Consider the following 19751-nt stretch of genomic DNA (forward strand, 5'->3'; position numbering starts at 1 on the left):
ACTGAAGAAGGGAAGCCAAACACTCGACTACTGACGTCACGCTGACCGAGTTGCTGCCAAAAAATGACGTGCAAGGAGTTTCCAATAACATCAACAGATTCCGGCTTAACACTTAGGAACAAGTGAACCATTGATGACAAACATATGGCACATAATTTCCCGTGCTTTATTCTTAACTTTGCAATAGCAAGTGTCTATCTTAAAGGCGGAAAGGCAAGTTATTTCGGTATAAAAACAATTCTAAATTCTAATATATTAAAAGACAACTTTAAAAAGGATTAAAATTATAATTATAACAGTGAAGTTATATTCGTAACTTCCCTAACATAAGTTACTTGAGCATGGAATAAAGTTTAACCAAATCATATAGGAATTTGAAAATTGAGAATATAAAAAAACTTGCTCGCTCTGACATGGAATGTTTATACTGGATCTTCGCTATTCAATTATGCCTCCTGTGCTATCAGGATGCAACAAAATTAATATGTAAAATCTACTATCCTAATTCATTAACTGTGAACATTTTACCATGTATTAATAAGCTTCTTTTTGAAATTGTATTTCCAAATTTCATATATGTCCAATTAAGTTTTTAATCGTTTTTTTCCTCGCTCTTACATAGGATTTTTCTTTTTTTGTCTTAGCTAAAAAAATTATTTTTCGCCAATTTTTTGTATAATTCTTATATAATTTTGTATTTTTTCTCGTAAGTATACATACCTTATAATGCAAATTTCGATTGTAATTTTACCAGATATTTACTTTTATTGCAAATTAAGTTTAAATGCCTCAAGATAACAAAAGCCCACCGCAATAAATGGAATGAAATTATGTGAGGATGAACAGCATGTTTACCGACAATTTGAATAGAATCGCAACCCAAGCGCTTGAGAGAAAACTATGGGTGCAAAATTTCTCGGTAGAGATAGTGTATTCCATTTCATTTACTCCACATGTGACTTTGACAATTTAATTTGCTGGAATTTGGTCTGGCTTCCCAATCCTTAGGAAATGCGAACACCAAGGAAGCCCCCAAGTCCTCACACAAATAAGCGCCCTCTCACGCAAAACAAGAGACAATCGTTTCACTCGTCCCCCTCGCATTCCAACGTATTAGTTCGGCTCTTCCCCCACAGGCGGTGCGGCGCGGCGTGCTGGACGTTGCCAGAGGCGTGGGGCGAGAGCGCGGCGATTAGTTAGCGGGTAGTTCCTTAAGAGGACGTTGAACCCAGGATGGGAAAATACGATGAGTGCAGAGGTTGTTTCATTTATTGAAAAATTTTACACGATGTGAAATTCGGAGGCGATCCTTATAGACCAGTATTTTTACTGTCTACTCTTAAAAAGGAACGATTTCTTACCCGATAAAAATTGCTAGAAATTCGTTATGTAAAATAGTAAAAATTTTGTTTCGTTAGTTCATGGCTATATCATTCAAATAAAAAGAACAGTAAAAGGGTAGAAAAGGCTAAATATAATATTGATACATCCAGTGGTGGAAAGTATACATCAATGAACTCTTATGGCACTTTTACAGCGCTGTTTATTGGTAACCATGAGTTCATGTCTAAGAAATGTTAGGTAATTGGAAAAAAATGCTCATTTTTCAAATGTGAAGTAGTCCGTGACAGAAGAGAAAATTGAACTTGTTTAACTAAATTCAATTTATTTAATTACGAATGTCAGTAACTCCCACACTGTTAAGTTCGAACTAATTACTCATACTTTTATCAATCGATGGTTACGGAACAATATTTGCAGTAGGGAGACACCACCAACCATATGTAACAGAGGTAATAATAAATGATGACAACTTAGAGAGAGATAGCGAGGTTTAATATGTATCTTGGTAAGACATCTAATGTATCTTAGGAAGAAGCATCAAATGATGTAGAAATGAAAGCAAGAGTACAAACTGCCAATACAACGTTCTATACTCTCATAGGTATTCTGAAGTCTTAGAATGTGTCGTGACAATTAAAAATAAAACAGTACAGGTAACGAATTCTCCATTGAGTACTTTATGGTTACCAAAGCTTGTGTACAAGGTAACAAGACTTACTACAGTCCTGAACGAATTAACAGGAGAATGGATAAAACGACACAATCAGGACTTAAATGTCTTTAAAGGGAGAATAGAATAGTGCGATTATTAAAACACTTTGGATTGGATAGGGCATGTCGAACGGATTAATAACGAAAACTATCCAAGTTACATGGTCACGGATGGAAGAAGACCAAGAGATTAATTCACCGAAGAAATGATGAATACATATAATAATGGAAGATCTGCAACGAATGGAAACCTGGGACCCGTGCTGGACCCTTTCTTAGGGCGGTGGAAAGCCATAGCCAGAGGGCGCCAGCAATATGCACAGGGAGGACTAACAGGTGTGTGTCTGGGGGTGTGGAATATAAAAAATAAATTTTGAAATTTAAATTCTTACCCTATTGAGATTGAATCGAATCCTACCAGATTGAATTATATTAATTTTAATTAATGCTTTGTTTACTCAAGACATTGTTAATTATGCTTTTAAATGAAATGTAATGGTAATCAAGTTAACTGCCCAAAGTTGATATTCTGACTATAATATCTGTGAGTTTCGGAACAGGAGTGCGCCAAAGATTTCCAGGCTGGAGGGCGCACCGGGGTACGTCTCGGTGTCCCGGCGGCCCAGTACGGGTCTGCCTGGGATGATAGAGGAGTGAAGAGGGAAGAAGAAAAAAAGAGTGAATAGTCTCGGTATTGACGTCACGGGGTCCACTGGACCCGATCGCGTGAAGTAATTGTTAGCACCCAACAACAAGAAATAGAATATAGCAATTAGTTCTTAATTGCATAGGTATTTTTTTATTTTATGTTTATTGGTATTAAAGAAACAGCTTGTGAAGAGTATGATCTAGAGTGGAGCACATTGAAGGGTGCGGAAAATTAAACGTTGAAGAAGGTAAACGAGAAGAGGCTTGTGTAGTTAGATACGTGGGTACGGAGAAGAATGGAGAAGGTGAAACAGACGAAAGTGAAAAGGAACGACGAAGCTCTGGGCATGGTGGGTGAGAAGATTCTAGATGAGATGCGGTGGAGACGGAAGGTATAAATGGAGCGAGCATTGTGGGGGAGGGACTGCTTAAAAATCGTGCTTGTAGGAAGAATGCTAGGTGAACGAGAGAAGGGGAAGAAGATAATAGGATTTATAGACAGATTGAAAGGGAGTAGGCTGTACTGAAAACTGTAAAGGAAAGTATAAGATGGGAGAGGAGGCTGCCGAATAAATTCGTGAACACCTTGTAAAACTACCTTTATCCGTAGAATACTTATATTCTATATTGATTTTTACATTTGCATCATTATCATTCGTGTAACAGACTAAGTTTTTGGGGAGTGAGGCGCTCATTAATACTCTTGGAACCTGTGTGATAGAATCCTAAACCCGTCGACGCTCACTATCAACAAGAACAGGAGTATTTATAAGCAGGATTATGAACACAGAAGGTAAAATGACACTCCATAATCGACACTGGGAATATCGGAACTCTTGGCGCAACGACGATGCGAACTAAATCGCCCGCATAAAATCCCAAACCATCCCATCACACAGGGCTTTGGCTACAATCTGATCGCCAATTTAGCCGCGTCATTTGTAGAGCTGGGTAAGCAGAAGTGTGTGTCCCTCACCACTCAGGCAGTCACCCCGAGTGGTGTGGAGCTAATAATGCCAGACGGTTTCAATGCCAGATTTCGCACATATGCCCCGCTATATATCCGAAGGCCTTGCCATACGAGCAGTCGGGTATTTTGAGCTAGCCATGGTTTCCACACCCATGCTGACGGGCTGGCTAAATTCAGTTACGGTGAAAAGATCACACTTGGGATGCGACCGTTGTGACGGCCTAAATACATCAGAGGCTTAAAAGCCACTCCGTGATCCACTTTGGGTTTTGGGAGCCATGAAGGATTATATTGGATAATACGTGATGCACGAAAATCTTATTTGACGCCACCCACTGCTCTACAGTTCAACAACGCGGTCGCCATGAAATGTTTAAAGGAAAATGAAAGGAAGAATATGAATGCATTTCCGTTCTATGGGTATGGATATAACAGAGGAAAATCGTAATCATAGAAAATCTGACTCATAAATTTGCAGTTCAGCAAAAAATCATAGCCAATGATCCCCCTTCATCATAGCATCAAATGATTTATCCCATGACGATAATTATAACAAATTCCTGTTGCAAGATTGTAGCGAGTTTCACGCCAGACGAGAGGGCTTCAGCATTTCCCCCTCCGAAATTTTTGTTGCCCCTTTGTAGAGACTGCACGCAGCGCATCTTCTCAGGATACTTCTCAGTACCACCAGCTACAGCTACGGGCGTCTCTACTCTGACAATCTTTTTTTCGATACGGTCTCATATCATAATGTCTACCACAAATTCACTTCGAAAAAAACATATCGATAGTTATAACCCAATAGTTTAAGTTTCTTGCGAAAAATCTTCCAGATTTGAGGAAAAAACGTCTAAATAGATTAAGATAACTAAATAGATTCTATGATAACTTCATCCAGTTGGGTGAAAGCATGTGATAAATTTTGAACTTCAGCACAATAGAAATGAACTTTTTAGCTTATTTAATGAAATAAATGGTTTCCCGAAGCGTGCAAATCCACAAGAAATTCCCAATGAGGTTAACCCGCACATCATCAATACCTCGACACAAATTACTTGCTGCGTGCCTGTTTCACAAGAAAGCGCTATTCCATGATCGATTCCATTTTCCCTTTTAATATTGGTGTATCCACTTCACTCGTCAATTTCAAACCATGAAAACAGAGAAGTAAAAAATAGAAACGTTTTTCTCTTTATGCATTGAAGTAGTCACTGCATAGGTATTTACTAATATATAAATAATGGTGGATTAATTAGCAGAAGAGATGAAGGACTCAAAGGTTTCGAATTTCATTGAGTTAAAGCTCGTTTATAACATTGTAATTTTTTTCTCCAATGTTCACGAACCAGGTTTGGTAGTAACCAGGTTTTTTTCAGAAAAGTAACTCCGTGTTATAACATACGCTCTTATATTGTGATATCATTAAACCAATTGCTAAATTTCAATGCATTAATTGTCAACTAAATAATGGAAATAATCATATTTATATTTTCCTGATATCGGTCCATGTTAGAACATTTCAAAAAGAGATAAAATGATTGGTAGCACTCTTAATTTCCCATGATGTTTTGAAAATACATCAGCTGAGAAGAAAAACTGCTGATGGTAGAAGTCATTTCATTATACTTTTCCAAGCGGCCGTTACAGTACCCTACAACGTTAATCAGGATCAACTTTTTTTATCGATATAGGTGTATTCCGAATTTTTTCTCTCAGCCGCTTTCAAAAACACGTGGTAATAAATAGTGTTCCGAGGCAAAAATGCCAACATAAAATTAATATACCCAAGTGAGTGCTTCTTCTCGAAAATAACAAATTACAAAATATTTTCTCACAATTTATGCGTGAAAGTAGTTATTAAAATTTCCCAAGACCTAATAAGGCATAGGTTTCTCCAGCATCGATAAGTATTGACCTAAAAATCCGCGGAGAAGTCAGATTTCTAAAAATAATCGGCTCTGATCTCCATGGTATGCATTCCACTTCCAGGCCAGCAGATGTCACCAAATTACATTCCTAACAGCCAGTCTACAGGAGTATTTGCGAAGAGTACTCTTAACCTATGATTAAGCGATTTTAAGATCATACGATATGTAGGATTTTAAGATCTCCTACGATTGATAGCAAAATCTACTATTTATTTCTCAGTATTTTAATGAAAAAACGAATTTTAGATGAAATTCTAAGCCAAAATCAATTATTAAATAAAAATATTTATGACACTGAAAGTACCAAATTACCGTAGGAATACATACTAAAACAGAAAATTGGATTATATCAACGCTAAATTCATGTAACTATTTTTACCCTTAATTATAACATGCAATTTAGAGAAAAAATTTATCAACAGTTTATTATATCCAAACTAAAATTATAATATCAGGCCTTACCGCATTAATCGTATGAACGACACATTTGAACTAAATAATGATTCCCTGGACATGAACTCAGTGACTCAAAGAGCGACATTAGTTTTAATGGAACCAACTCACGCAAGGCAGGTTACTTGTATTCCTGGAGGACAATTTCCTTAGAAGAAAAAAGCTTTTCTGAGTTTATTTAGCGTATTAAAAATTATACGCTAGTTCAAATTGGGACAGTTCAGGTCAAATCCTGCAACATTTTTGCGTACTACATGCTCAATGGGCCCCAAATTCAATATAGTGTTTCAAATTCAAAAAAAGCATAATATTTCCGGTACGCGGATATACTTTAATTAATAATAAAAAGGTACATATTTTCTCTATTGTTCCCCCCTCCTACGAGAATGAAGAATGGAAATATGCTTCAATAGAATCGTTTGCTGCTATAATTTCCAATTCCAGCATTTAAAAATTACCCCGAAATTTTAAAATATCCTAGCCCACTTCAAACATTATGCTGTGGTTCTGTGGATAATATTAGAAAATAACCGATAGAGAACCTTAAAGAATAAGTGAGTCTTTTAATTTTTTTTAAATTCATTAATGCCATTTGCCTCAAAAGAGATGTGGTGATTTGAAAACAAGAAAAGGAATGAAAATTATTTGGAAAGACTCACTCTATGGGTGACGATAGACTGAATCCAAAGATTTCGTCGTTTTTGTGACCGGACTGGTGGAAAAATAACGGTTAACTAGTACTGGCTTTGCGAGTGCATACGAGTGAATTCAGCAATGCAATCAAGCCGTAGGGAATGAACTTCATTACGTTCACTTTGACACCAGGAAGGCATGGTAAAATTTCCAAATTCTAAAAAATAAGGACCGACCTACTTAGTATTGAGCGATAACAATCATCGGCATGCGCTCATATTTCTCTCATTTCCGCAGAAGCGGCTATAAAACACCTTTCGGTCACCGAGGGGAAGCGCTCCAAACCACCCCTGACCAGCGGCCGACCACCGCGTAGCGGTCACCTGATACATCCTCCTCCGTGCAGAGAGCCTCGATCGAAGCCAGGCAGTCCTTGCAGGCACAATGGGTTCGCGATCTGTTCCACTGTCCCATTGTCCGCGGCCAACCCTCAGTGATAAGGGACGTCCGTCCTGCTTGGAAGCGGAGAGAATCGAACAAAACCATCCCCTCGCACACCCACGCATAGATAGACACAAACTCGACCCCAGGGGCAAGAGACGGTCGCCAAAATTCCCGGCAGGGCGCGAACGCGGATGGGGTAAGTATTTTTACGACGCGCAACCCAGTTGACGGATGGGAAGCGCTTTAAAAAAAAAAAGTGTAGCTCTCGTTCCCAAAAGGCCTAGTAGCCTTTAAATTCAACGGAACAACCAAACGACCTTTTTTTATTTTATGCGAGCACATTTTAGAGCTTTCAAATATACCTGTCACCGGAAAAGGGTCACCAAAAATTTTCAAAATTCTTTCGCTCTCTCCATGCATGGTTCATGAGAATACCGATCCAACCATTGAGCAATGATAATTTATTTATTTAACTCCAAAACAGCACTAAGGCCTTAACATTGGGTAGCGTTATATTTAACTAATTATGTAAATATAATTAAAATAAATGATACTAAATAAACAAGGATGAACTTGTACAACACTTAAGTCTGTGCCGTCACGTACATCAGCACATTTTTGAAAGATGCAAGTTTCAGGAGACAAAAGTGAAAAACATTCATTTTAAATATTTTCCATGCATTTAATTCAATGAAATTACTGGTTTCCCTAGAGAAACGTAGATAAAGTAGGTAACTATGGGGTAATTTTTCCTTTAGAACTTAACACCTAATTTTTTGGCTTGAACTATAAGTATGCAATGATTCTACTACGTAACGCCTCATGCTGTTGAATTTTATGCCATCACAACAATGTTCTGGTGCAACAAATGAATACTGGAAAAAATTATATGAAGGTGGTAATGCGCTTTAGGTACTTCTTCCAGTCAAAGTCATTTTTTGTTCACAAAACATCTACATTTTTACTTTTAAAATATCATTTTCACTTAGAAGGAATTAAGTTACCACAATTGAAACTCGACTACTCCTGAGTCCACTTCACGCAATTGAAAACTGGCCACCAGGCTTTGAATTAAAATAAATGCACTCAATCATTGCTGAAGCTTAAACTCGTGCGTTACTGAATAAACTGGTTAACTAAAGCCTCAGAGACTTCCCCATTTTACTGACTTCGTATTCAAGCAATTAAACAATTACGAGTGCCTCAACTTGAAGAATACAATGGGATAGCCGGGGGAAATAAAAGCAGCAGTACTCCATTCAAGCATGACAATCACGTCACCGGTTGCCTTTCTTTCCACTATCCATTCAAAATGTTAAGAGCGCAATTAAGGTAATTAAACTAAGATTGAAAAGATATGAACGGAATGGGAGTGAAAGACTGCGTAGAGCTAACGACCAATATATGAAATCAAGATGAGATGAATTTTTATGACGGCTGAGGAAAGAAGGACAGAGTTGGATATGGAACAGTTATAATTTCAGAAAAATCGCAGAAATTAGAATCCATAGTCCGAAGAGAGAAATAAAATTCACTCTGCATGTTCCAAGGTGAAAAATTTATTGATACCGTTCATGGTTTCGGTTCATGGTTAATTAAAGTCAGTGCTATTGAGGTAGTTTCCGTGATAATTATTCCGTTGCCAATAATGATTCAGTTTGGAACGTACTAAGTGAAATTTATTTCTACATATCCTGGTTCCACATCAAGAAGCAGGTAACCTTACATGGAGAACGTTTTAAATATGTATAATCTATACATGCTCACCTAAAAAATTGACGTTTTTAAGAAAATACGGACATATTCAGATACGAAACAGTTCTATTTTCACACAAATCATTTTAATTCCATAAAAATAATATTCTAAAAAGGGAAATAGAAGACTATGAAGGAAATGAAAGTGAGATTTCGCATTGCACAGAAATATTTTTAAATGAAAATGGAACGAATTCTTACAATGACTGAAGAAAGAATGATGGTCATAGCCGACCTTTTTCTTGCAAAAAATTATAAATGGAAATAAGAACGTTGGTTAAATTTCTTTGAATTTATTCAATATTAGAAATTAATGATATTCTCGAATGCATTTTGCTCCAATTGATTCTTGGAGGAATACCCTCTAATTAATTTTTCAGGGGAGTTATTCCGTTTTTTTCTTCAAATCTGGGGTGAAATTTGGCTTGCGTCACATATTTTGTCAAAAACGGGCATTGTATGAGAGTTCAGTACGTGACCGCCTAGGGCGTGTGAGTAGCGGCTCATTTCCATGGGGATAGTTCATTTCCAACCTATCATTCAAGGGACTAAATAGAGGAGGCAGATATGTGTCCTGTTGTAGCTTTATTTTTGCTGCCACTTTGTGCGCATTTTAATTGGTTATAAAAAATTTCCGCACAGCGGTAAAGAGGACAGTGTGTGCTATTTATTTTAATACTTAGCTATATGTACAATATCTATCGCAAGTAGTAGCACTGAAAATTTTTGAAATTGTTGGATCACGTTATAACGAACATAAAATTCGGTTTACATCTCCGATCATGGGTTACTGATCCGTTAATTTTGCATCAATCCGCCCGCGACGTGAGTGGCGAGTTTATTTAATCTATAAAAATGGGCGTTAGGTAACAAGCCATATAAATGGCAACTGGAGAATCTTGTATTGTAGTATTCGTGGTATCACCGTTGAAGCTCGATCAATGAATGACTCATTCAACGATTCATTTGAAGGTCCAACAGCTCTCCGAATGTGGTCATTTTCATTCGGAATTACAGATAATACCCCCTCTGGGGTGTTGAGAGGTTGCATATTCCCCAGACTCAAAATAATAACAAACCGTATGCAGCAATCAAACATGAATATATTGAAATGGAGTCACGTCAAAAATAATACGAATATAAAAAGTACTTTCCCTCCTCTGGTACGATTTGCCAAAATACCTAGCAAATATTTGGTTTCAATTCCCTAAATGAGACAAAAAATCAGTTTTTAAGACGTAAATCAGTTTTGACGACGAAGCAAAAAATACCTGTAGAATAATTTTCCGGTTTGAAAAATGACACATTTTAATAACTGAGTTAATTTGTAAAATATTTGATAAAGTTATCTCGTCGTTTCCCTACTTTATAACTTTATATATATTTCCATGGTTTACCATACCTAATACAAAAAGGACAGCGGTTTTACAAATCTCGTACTTAAGTGATATTTTATTTAAAAATAATACCACTCGCGGAAGTGACACCTAAACTGCTGACCGGAATTGAACGCGAATCGACTATCAACAAGTAGTTTGATAATTCTATTGAGAAAGGTAAGGGGATACAGAAGGTTAGTTAGAGAATTTCTTTGAAGAATAGGCATTGAAGTTATTTATTTATATGAAGAATAACTGTGAAATACAAGTTTTACAAAGGCTACAGTCCACTTCCATTTTCTCTACATGAATGAAAACTTAATAATAGAAGTCGCTTAAGGCTGTTGTAACATTTAGAATTTTAATTATTATTAGAATTTTTTAAATAAAAATTTTGTTATGATCAATGCTGATGAATAACGTAATGATAATTAAACGTATCTTTATGCATCAAAACCGGACAGATTGAAGCTATTTTGATTAAATAACCATTAAATAAAACCATGATTCCAAAACTTATCACCACCCGCATCATACCAAGCGCACATTACGGAAATTAGCGCGTAAAGATGAAATATAACAATTATAGCGTGATGTTTATTTTTAACTGTAAATTTTACAATGTGTGCAAGACTATTCGCTTGTTCAAGATGCAAAAAATTCCACTGTACTTTGCAAGAATCTTCGGTTTTGATAACTACTCCTGAGAAAATCTAAATAATATTTATTTTCTTTGCGGCAATGTATAACAGAAATTGAGAACTTATTGAATTGAGCAATTAACTTATAATATCGCCAACACTCCGAAATATACAGTATCTGGGAATTTTCTTTCTCAAGGCTTTGACCCAAAGGTTGGTTGGGGTAGGTAAGGGCAGAGCTCACCCCGATCTTGGCCACTGCCGTGTGAGTGCCCCAAATTTCAGAAAGGGGGGGGGAAAGAGTCAGTTCCTTTCTGTGGGCCACCTTGCAATTCGAAGATTTTAATTTCGTGGGACTTCAATTAAGAATATGGATAAAGTTCTAGCTTTAGCCGGGACTTACCTTGAAAACAAGTGACGGCGCAGAGCAGCAACCACCAAAGGTATCCTCCGAATCGCGCCATTTTCACAGCTGTGTCTCGATGCCAACCAATTATTCTATGATGTCTTCACAACTTGCGGCTTAAACCTCGCGTTTAATCCTCTTGTAGAGAATTTTACTTCACTGAAGAAGTAGGCGATAGTCTTTATATATATGTTTACATCACCAGACTTATAGGAAGAGAATTTTTTTTTGCCTCAACTGTATGCATAATCACGGAAGTACACAAGGTCATTCACAAAACAATTAAGCACCAGCTCCCAATACTCCTCTCAGGAACTATAAATAAAAGTTTAATCCAAAAGGACGTCCAGTATGATTACTTTTTGCACTTCTAGGTGTTTTTTTAGCATGTATTACGGGGAGATCAATACAAGATACGATTCACTGCAAGAACTTTATATTAATTCATAAGGGCTCGGAGCTTGCCACCTTTTTACACTTCCAAGTGGTTTCGAGCATATATTACGGGAGACCGATATAAGATACGATTCACTGCACGAAAGATAAGTATCGGTTAATCCATAAGCACAAGCAGCATGATTCTTTTTTTCACTTCCAGGTGATTTCTCGTTTATACTACGGGGAGAACGATTGAGGTTGCGATTCACTACCAGATCTGAAAATATGGGTTAATTCGAACAAGTAAGCATTGTGATTCTTGTAACCATTTCCGAGTGGTTGCAAACATGTGTTACTGGGAGACCGATATATGATACGATTCACTGCACGAGTTATAAGTACGGGTTAATTCAGAAACATACGCAGCATGATACCCGTTTTCACTTCTGGATGGTTGCTGGCATACATTACGGGGAGACTATTATACGATACGATGAGAGCGGTGGCCTTGCCATGCGAATGGCCGAATTTTAACAGAGCTCAGCGAGGGCAAGTCTACACTACAACAGCTGCTCCCACCGCCCACCCGCCAGAGACTGCGTTCAATTCACGGATTTTCCTCCGGGCGGCAAGCGTCCACGCTCCGATGCGCACTACCCATGCACACCCAGCACCCTTCCTGCGGTTATGGTGCGGTTAAACGAACGTAAATACGCGTGCACGAGACGACTTCTGCAGAGCCCAACGGTGGACGGTTTGAGCTAGGGTTTAACACTTACCCGCTTAAACAAGATCGAATTACACGGCCTTCTCTCTAGACTACCACCCCAAAATTCGGTACCATTTATGCACGGGTGGAAAAGATTACGGCTTTCAGAATGGATAAAAGATTTGAATCGACAGTTGGAAAATGAGCAAGAAAAATACTTAATGCCACGTAAAGCAATTATAAGAAAAAAATCCCGTGTTTGAATCTTCCACTGAAAATCTCTGAAAACTGTATGAAAGGGCACCAGTAACGTAAATCGCTTACGCAGGTAGGAAAAGATAAAAAAAGAGGGTGCCCCACTCTAGATAGGGTACGTATCTTGGATTATTCTTCAACATACAATAAAAAATTCATTAAATACACATGGAACACTCACCACGACCATGAGTTAACACGTACCGTTTTTATGTTGATCTGAAGAACAAAAGTAATTCAATTACATTTGATGAACAGTTTTGAGTACTCCCGTTCTCTTGTTATCTCCCTAACATCAAGACCCTAATTGATCCACAAACAAAAAAGCCAAAATAATTCGCGATTAATGCACACCCGCACACATTCAAACGTACAAACGAAGGGACACAAAACTATGTGAATGACACGTAACAGAAACTGTAGCTATAAGAGATGAAAGGAGCCCGAGAAAATGGGAAAATAACAGCAAAATTACTGAGGCCTCTACGACGAAGAGGATACGAATTTTCTCGAGGAACTTTTTCAAAAAATTCCATTAACCCTATTCCGGAGAATTTTCGTTCTTTTCCTCGTCCACCCCTCTGTCTCCCAAATCCTTCCTGCTGTCTAGCGGCTTAGAAAGGCTCTCTCGGCATGAAAAAATAAAAGGATCACAAATGCGGAACTTTCTAAAGTTGAATGAAATAAAGAGCTTTTTTTCTCACTCAAGTGCTCTTTGTCCCTTTCCTATTTCACTTCCTTCTTTACTTTGGACAGTCGTTCTACAGTTTGGCAGTTGGTAAAAGGGAGGGATAGGATAGTTGGAAAAACTATCACAATAATCCTCGACTCAAAAAAAGCCCTTTCTGATACCAAACAACTCACAGATACATCCAATGCACGAGCACTTCCAAACAATGTGAAAAAAGCCCTCTTCTACAGTCTTTGGGAATAGTAGAACTTGCTCCAAGGCATGTTGGCTTAGCGAGCGTAAAAGACACTAAAAAAATTGCGATTCTTCGAAACTTATTCCCATCGCAGTTTTCTTCACGATATCTTCGCAGAACAACTGGCGTCACTCTCCAAATAACACTCGCGGCACTTACTTGTTTACACTGAGAAGCACGAAGGAAAATAGTAATAAAGAGCTACAGTCACCCACCGTTTAACTCGGCGGGACTTGGAAGATATGCAGAGGAAGAGTGGGGTGATTAGTTCTTCTTCTTCGCAAAGGCGTCCGTCGTGTCGACGATGAGGATGCCGGTGACGAAGGCGCGCCACGGCCGAGGGAGTTTCCGTGGGGTTGCCGGCGCCCCCTTGCGGCCGACGACCGGAAAGAAAGCCGGCGAGAGGCAGTAGCCCTGACGCCCTCAACTCGCCCTGAGTAAAGGGATCGTGGCCGGCACTCTTGCCAAGTCCTTGTTATTTCTGCACACTTGGCGCTACAGGGTGACTGTGGACTCGCTTCGCAGTTACTCACACTCAAGGAAACGATCGTATTATAAACTCTTCCCGTCAAGTATCACGATGAAAGCGGAGAAATACACTCACTTGTACCACTGAATACCGTCAGCTGTTCTTCAGGACAGGAGGTTGCTACGTTGCTCTCCAAATAAAAAACTCATTTCTTGTAACTTGCAATCTTTTATCAAATAGGATCCCTTCCACAGACTTAAAATGTGTATGGCAACCAGAGTAATAAAAATCGTGATAACGCTAACAATGAGCACACGGCACTCGCAGCTTCTCGTGTCCACTGGCCTTCACTCCGCTCAATAGTTCAAGCATCAGCGAACTAAACCACTGAGGGTAACTTCAAATAATAATGCAGTCACGCTTGTCTTTCTGAAGATAAACACCAAGAGAGCGGTCAGCCGTACAAACTATAACAAGTCCTCGCTGAAGGTTGTCGATGGGTGGATTAGTTGATGCCCTCTACTCAGCTGGGGAGTTGTAATGTCTCACAACCAGGAGCAAGCGAGCGGTGTAATCATTCGAACTTTCACTCGATAATAAGTAAAAGAAGCGAATGCGGTTTCATATCTCCCGTTAGAAGTATCGCAGCCGCATTAGAACGGCCACACGCGCGGCGGCCGGCGAAATACTGCCGGAGTAAAACGCTTGGGCAGGGAGAGGAGGGGAAGTTGAGCGCCCTTGGAGGGGAGGTAGGGAGGAGGTGGGGGCGGCGGGTCGTATTTGACGGTGGCGCTCGGCGTAGCGGGGGAGGAGGTATGGAATTGCGCAGAGCGGAACCAAAGGGGTTGGGGGAGGATTTAACAGCAAAACGGACGGGTGGAAAGGGTACGGGCGGGCGGCAGCTAAGAGAGGGTAAGGAAGGGAAGGTTGTGGTTTGATAATACGCAGGGTACAGCTCGAGAAAGGGTTGGATTTGGAGGAGGGGTATTAAGGGTTCGCGGACGGCGTCAAGGGCCACACTTGCGTTTTGTCGGGATAAATAGGCGCTGGAATTTCATTATTAGCGAGATTACGAGTTTCACGCGAAAGAAAGGAGGCACGCGGAGGAGAGAAAGCGGCATTAACAGGGGAGGAAGGTATGTTTCCTCGTGTTTTATCGTCACCAGTGCTCAAGGCTTGGTTAAGCAGGTAGGATATAGAGACCTTGCTCTAGCGAAAAAACTACTAACCCAGGGCATCCAGTCAGTGTGTAGCATTCCTTAGTAATCCTGCGTTCGAAGGAAAGTTACTCAAACAAGTATCACTATCCAGGTAAGGCTGAACTGGCCAGGGCGGGAATATCAGCCTGGACTCCAAGCCCTGCGATGGTCCAAGCATTGTACCTGTGTTATTCATCTGTGCTGTGATAGTGAGGGAGTGCTCCTTATGTTAAAGATATTAACTTCTGAGTTAAATCTTTTTCTCAAGGAAACTTTGAGAAATCTTTCCGTGTTAATTGGCGGTTGGCTTTTAAGTTACACAAGAATAGAATAGCGGGCATGTTTACTTCGACGTCAAAAGAACTAAAAAGAACTTTTACTTAATATTTGTTGGAGCCAAAATGTTTGCATTGCGCTCCTGTGCTTTCCATGGTACGGAGTGAACTTTTCGTTTGTTTTGTTTGTTTCTTGCTGGTGGTGACCAGAGAAAGCAGACTGGGACAGACGCTCATGTACTTTTGTCAAGTTACCTTGCATTAAATTTGTATTTCAAATACAGTCTAATAATTTTATTTTAAGTGGATTTTTCTATTGTTTTTCTACCTCTTTTGCACGAAAAAGGGGTTGTGAATTGATTGTTTAATTTTAACCATTAAAAATACCTCATCTAAATGTTTTACAGCACCGTTTCAAGAGGGAAATTTTTCCTTTTGGGATCACCTGCCCACATGGCTTCCGGGTTTTAGTGGTAACCACTACGCCCGTCTTCAGCTGGCTCTAGTTAAATGCCACTTTGCGCGCTCAGATTCTATCCCCTTCCTTTTTGAAATGCTTGGAATAGAAAAAATGTTTTATTTTGACGGACTCTCTCCCATGATATTTGACGACAATTTTCCCCTGGCTAATGGAAAGTAGCTTCTAAATTTTGACCATCATGTAATTTTCGGTCACATCTCTAAACATTTCATGAACCACAACTATTAACTTGCCATTGAAATTTGAGTCCAACTTATGTCCAAAACTGGGAATGCATACAACTATATTTAGAGTTTAATACGGCGTTATATGTTTTACGTTTTGCAGTAATTGCCACCAATAATGTGAGGCATCCATTTGAAACGCATCACTTCACTGCGACTACCATTTCTTCCCTAGGTATGCTGTCTTGTGATATAGTTCGGATCACTGATGATGTCAACTACATTTGAGATCATTAGTTTTATCCAAATACCATGAATAATGCTAGTTTTTCAGGTTGTGTTTTCCGCAAGCCAGTTCTGCATCCCATACAGATTTTCAATTCCTTATCCTTGTTTAAATAATATTTTCTCGTATCCGTCCACATGCCTTTGATGTAGCTGAGAATTTCTCTTCTATTTTCTCGAAAATTTCTCGTTTAATACCCGAAAGAGTTCTCATCTACCTCTGCAAAGGCAAGATAATATTTCGCATTGATCATTCATTCCCTACACATGGGCAAAGAGCACCTAATGATCCCCAGGTGCATTACGAACTGGCTACCTTTGGGAACGATCTCAGTATCTGGATAAGGCTGTGTAGCTTAACGAATTGTACCTACCAGAGTCCTGCTCAAAGAAATACCATTTTATCCGTTACAATGCAAAAGACAGAGACAAAGGAAATGAGGAAGTAACTCCGAGGTGGCCTTGAGGGAGATGATCAATGGATTCAGCATTGGTCCACTTCGAGAGGAATATTAGTTTTGCCATGCCGCCCTGCGAGGACTTAATTTGTTTTCTGCGTTATTCGTATCAAAGATGAGTCAAAGCTAGCATAGCTTTACAGAGAGCATATTTAAATTCATCAAAATAATAATTTTCATTGCAGTTAGAAGACTTGGTAACAATGTTACCTTCTGTTTAAATAAATTTGAAGTTTACTGGAGATAATGATATTTATAGTTTTTAATTTCATAATGATAGGTGTATCATCAATGATATTAGCACCGCTAGTTCATTGAGGTCAACAATGGATGTGTTATTCATTCTGACCTCTGATTCTGAACAAGAGTGCTAAATAAAATCTAAAACACTGCAGAAATTTTATCTCAGGCCCCGAAAAGGGAAGCAAACATACTAACCATGTAACCACCATACGAGCCATTTCCATGTAAATTTACTAAGACATTCAATGTCTCTTCTCAAATGCTAAATTTTTCTTTTCTCACTGATCTAACACAGAGGTAACCAGCAGCATTTTGCAGTAACAAAGTAATTAATCGTTTACTCAATTATATGCATGGTGCATATTCAACTGAGAGGCACTCGAAAAAAAGTTATTGCTGGAAATTAATTCAAAACACTTGCGAATTACACTAAATGTTGTCATTATTGACACTTACCGGGTTTTAAAATTTCCCAAAACCACAAATAAAACCGTTTACTATTGTTTTAAAAGACAGTCGAGAGGAAAAATGCGCAAAATAAAATGTATATACCACAGTAAAATGTATTTTAGCTGAAAACTCTAACAACGACACTTAGTGCTATAACTGATTCATTAAGTTTTTTAGTGAAATATTATCTTTATTTTTTTGTTCAACCGCTAGTCCTCAGTTAGAGGAAATGATTTCTCAACATTCAAAATTTTGATTTCGAGAAAGTCAAATTCAGAATGCGTGGGAACAAGCTGCCTCCACGATTTCCGGAGGGGAAAGCTTCTTTAGGCATACTACAACAGTTCTCTGCGCATGGATTAGAAATGATATTTGTTACCATAGCGATTAAGGCAGCACAGCAAGAGGAATGCGATATATTTGTGCTCTTTTGAGGAAAGAAGCGCCTGCTCTCCTTTCAAAACATGTCTTCCTCAAACTGAAAGAGTTTGCTTTCGTCCTTCTGACTCGACTTCAAGCAACTTTATTTCACATGCATTTATTCGCGGAGTCGAGGGTTTATTTTTCAAATGAAATTCATATTTTTCAACCGCGCTTTGCAGCAGAAAGTTACATAAGAAAAATCACAAAAAATGCCCGAAGAACATCGTTTACAGGAATTTAATTTTTTTCTCCTGCCAACCTTTCTATCGTGAGCTTGAAAATTATAAAAGTCAAATCGTTATCATTTTTTCCAACTCCGCTTTTAAAACAAATATTTTGGGCCCAACTGCACCAAGATCAAATATCCCTCGTTACCAGTGTTGCTATGACATCTTTCAGAAAGCATTACAAGACCTTCCTAAGAAGAATTTTGGCAAGTAAAGTATTATATTACCTACAGGTTAGTAATGTATTCTATTTAATATTCAACTGGGGAAAAACAAATGGTATTTCTACGGCATATCTTTGAGGCTTATTAGTCACAGGATGGAAATAGCTGTTAGATAATTAAAAATCGTCATTATTCATGAATTTTACAAAGCCACAAGTAGCTTCTAAAGTAAATATATCGAAAAATATTATTTAAATTGCTCATGATTGCTTAATTTTCCAATAAAGTTATGAAAATTTCAAATAATTGATACACTGTTTCGTAAAAATAATTTCGCTTACTATTTACATGTGACGTGCTACAGTTTTATTTAGCCATCTTCAAGCAACGTCCAGATTAATAACTATTATTCATATGACTCTTCAAGCTCAAGTTATCAAGATAGTACAGTAAATTAATATGAGAAATATAGATAGGTGACACCATAGAGTAAGTATATACTTACTCTATGGTAACACTCAAAGCCTTGGCGGATGTACGTATTCTCTGCCTCTTGAGTGGCTCTGCGGAAGCCGTCTTCCATGAATGAAAGGACATATACCGGATACCTTAGCTTGGCGGTCCAGTGAGTCGCCCGAAACAGGCCGTGCAACTGCTGAGTATTCCTCCAGAGATCCGCGACCGAAAGGAACCAATAGCGAGCAGTAAATAAGAGCTCAATAACAGAGAAGTGATGGAGATTTCATTGATTCCCTTGCATTTTGATAGAGCGGATTTCTTGTAACCGAAGTAACCGAGCTCCTATTTCTGAAGCACTCGTACTATTATTTCCATCGGAAAAACTACATTCCGTTAACAAGAAAATTGCAATTTTTTACGTGCAGAATATCATGAATACACCAACGAACTCCGCTGAAACACTAGCGTCAGCAATATCTATTTTTATTGCCTACATTAAAAACACGAAAGTTTCAAAAATAAAAAAATAAAAATTAATTCTGGTTAGAAGAAATAAAGTGAATGCAATAGAGTTTTAGTAGAAATTAATACTTGAAGTGGAATAAAAAAACTGAAGCACAATTATCTCACAACCTACCTCAATCCAGTCTTTACACCAGTTGATATTCTGTGGTTTTCATCATCGTATATTTTAAATTATTGTATACTCGTGAATTATAAATGCTGTAAAAATAGTTAATGAAGAAACAAAACATATGGTAAGTTTCAGCTCCACTTTTTCTCTCGCTTTTATTTTAGATACTCCTCTTTAAAATTTAAAATAAAGATTAGATACCCTCCTTTTCTGAGGATGGTAGTGTAGTTAAGATACAGA

At 38.4% G+C, this 19751-nt stretch overlaps 1 protein-coding gene across 1 annotated transcript in view; it reads right to left on the reverse strand.

The window, feature by feature from the left end:
- The window catches only part of LOC124157138 (kin of IRRE-like protein 2), a 213439-nt gene extending 198721 nt beyond the window's left edge, over positions 1-14718 (reverse strand). The window contains exon 1 of the mRNA XM_046531638.1: positions 11310-14718. Within this exon, the coding sequence (XP_046387594.1) occupies positions 11310-11370 (61 nt within the window). The 5' untranslated portion in view covers positions 11371-14718. The remainder of the gene's footprint in view (positions 1-11309) is intronic.
- Positions 14719-19751: the final 5033 nt, after the last annotated feature.

This window comes from Ischnura elegans, chromosome 4, assembly GCF_921293095.1.
Source record: "Ischnura elegans chromosome 4, ioIscEleg1.1, whole genome shotgun sequence".
Taxonomy (NCBI): Eukaryota; Metazoa; Arthropoda; class Insecta; order Odonata; family Coenagrionidae; genus Ischnura; species Ischnura elegans.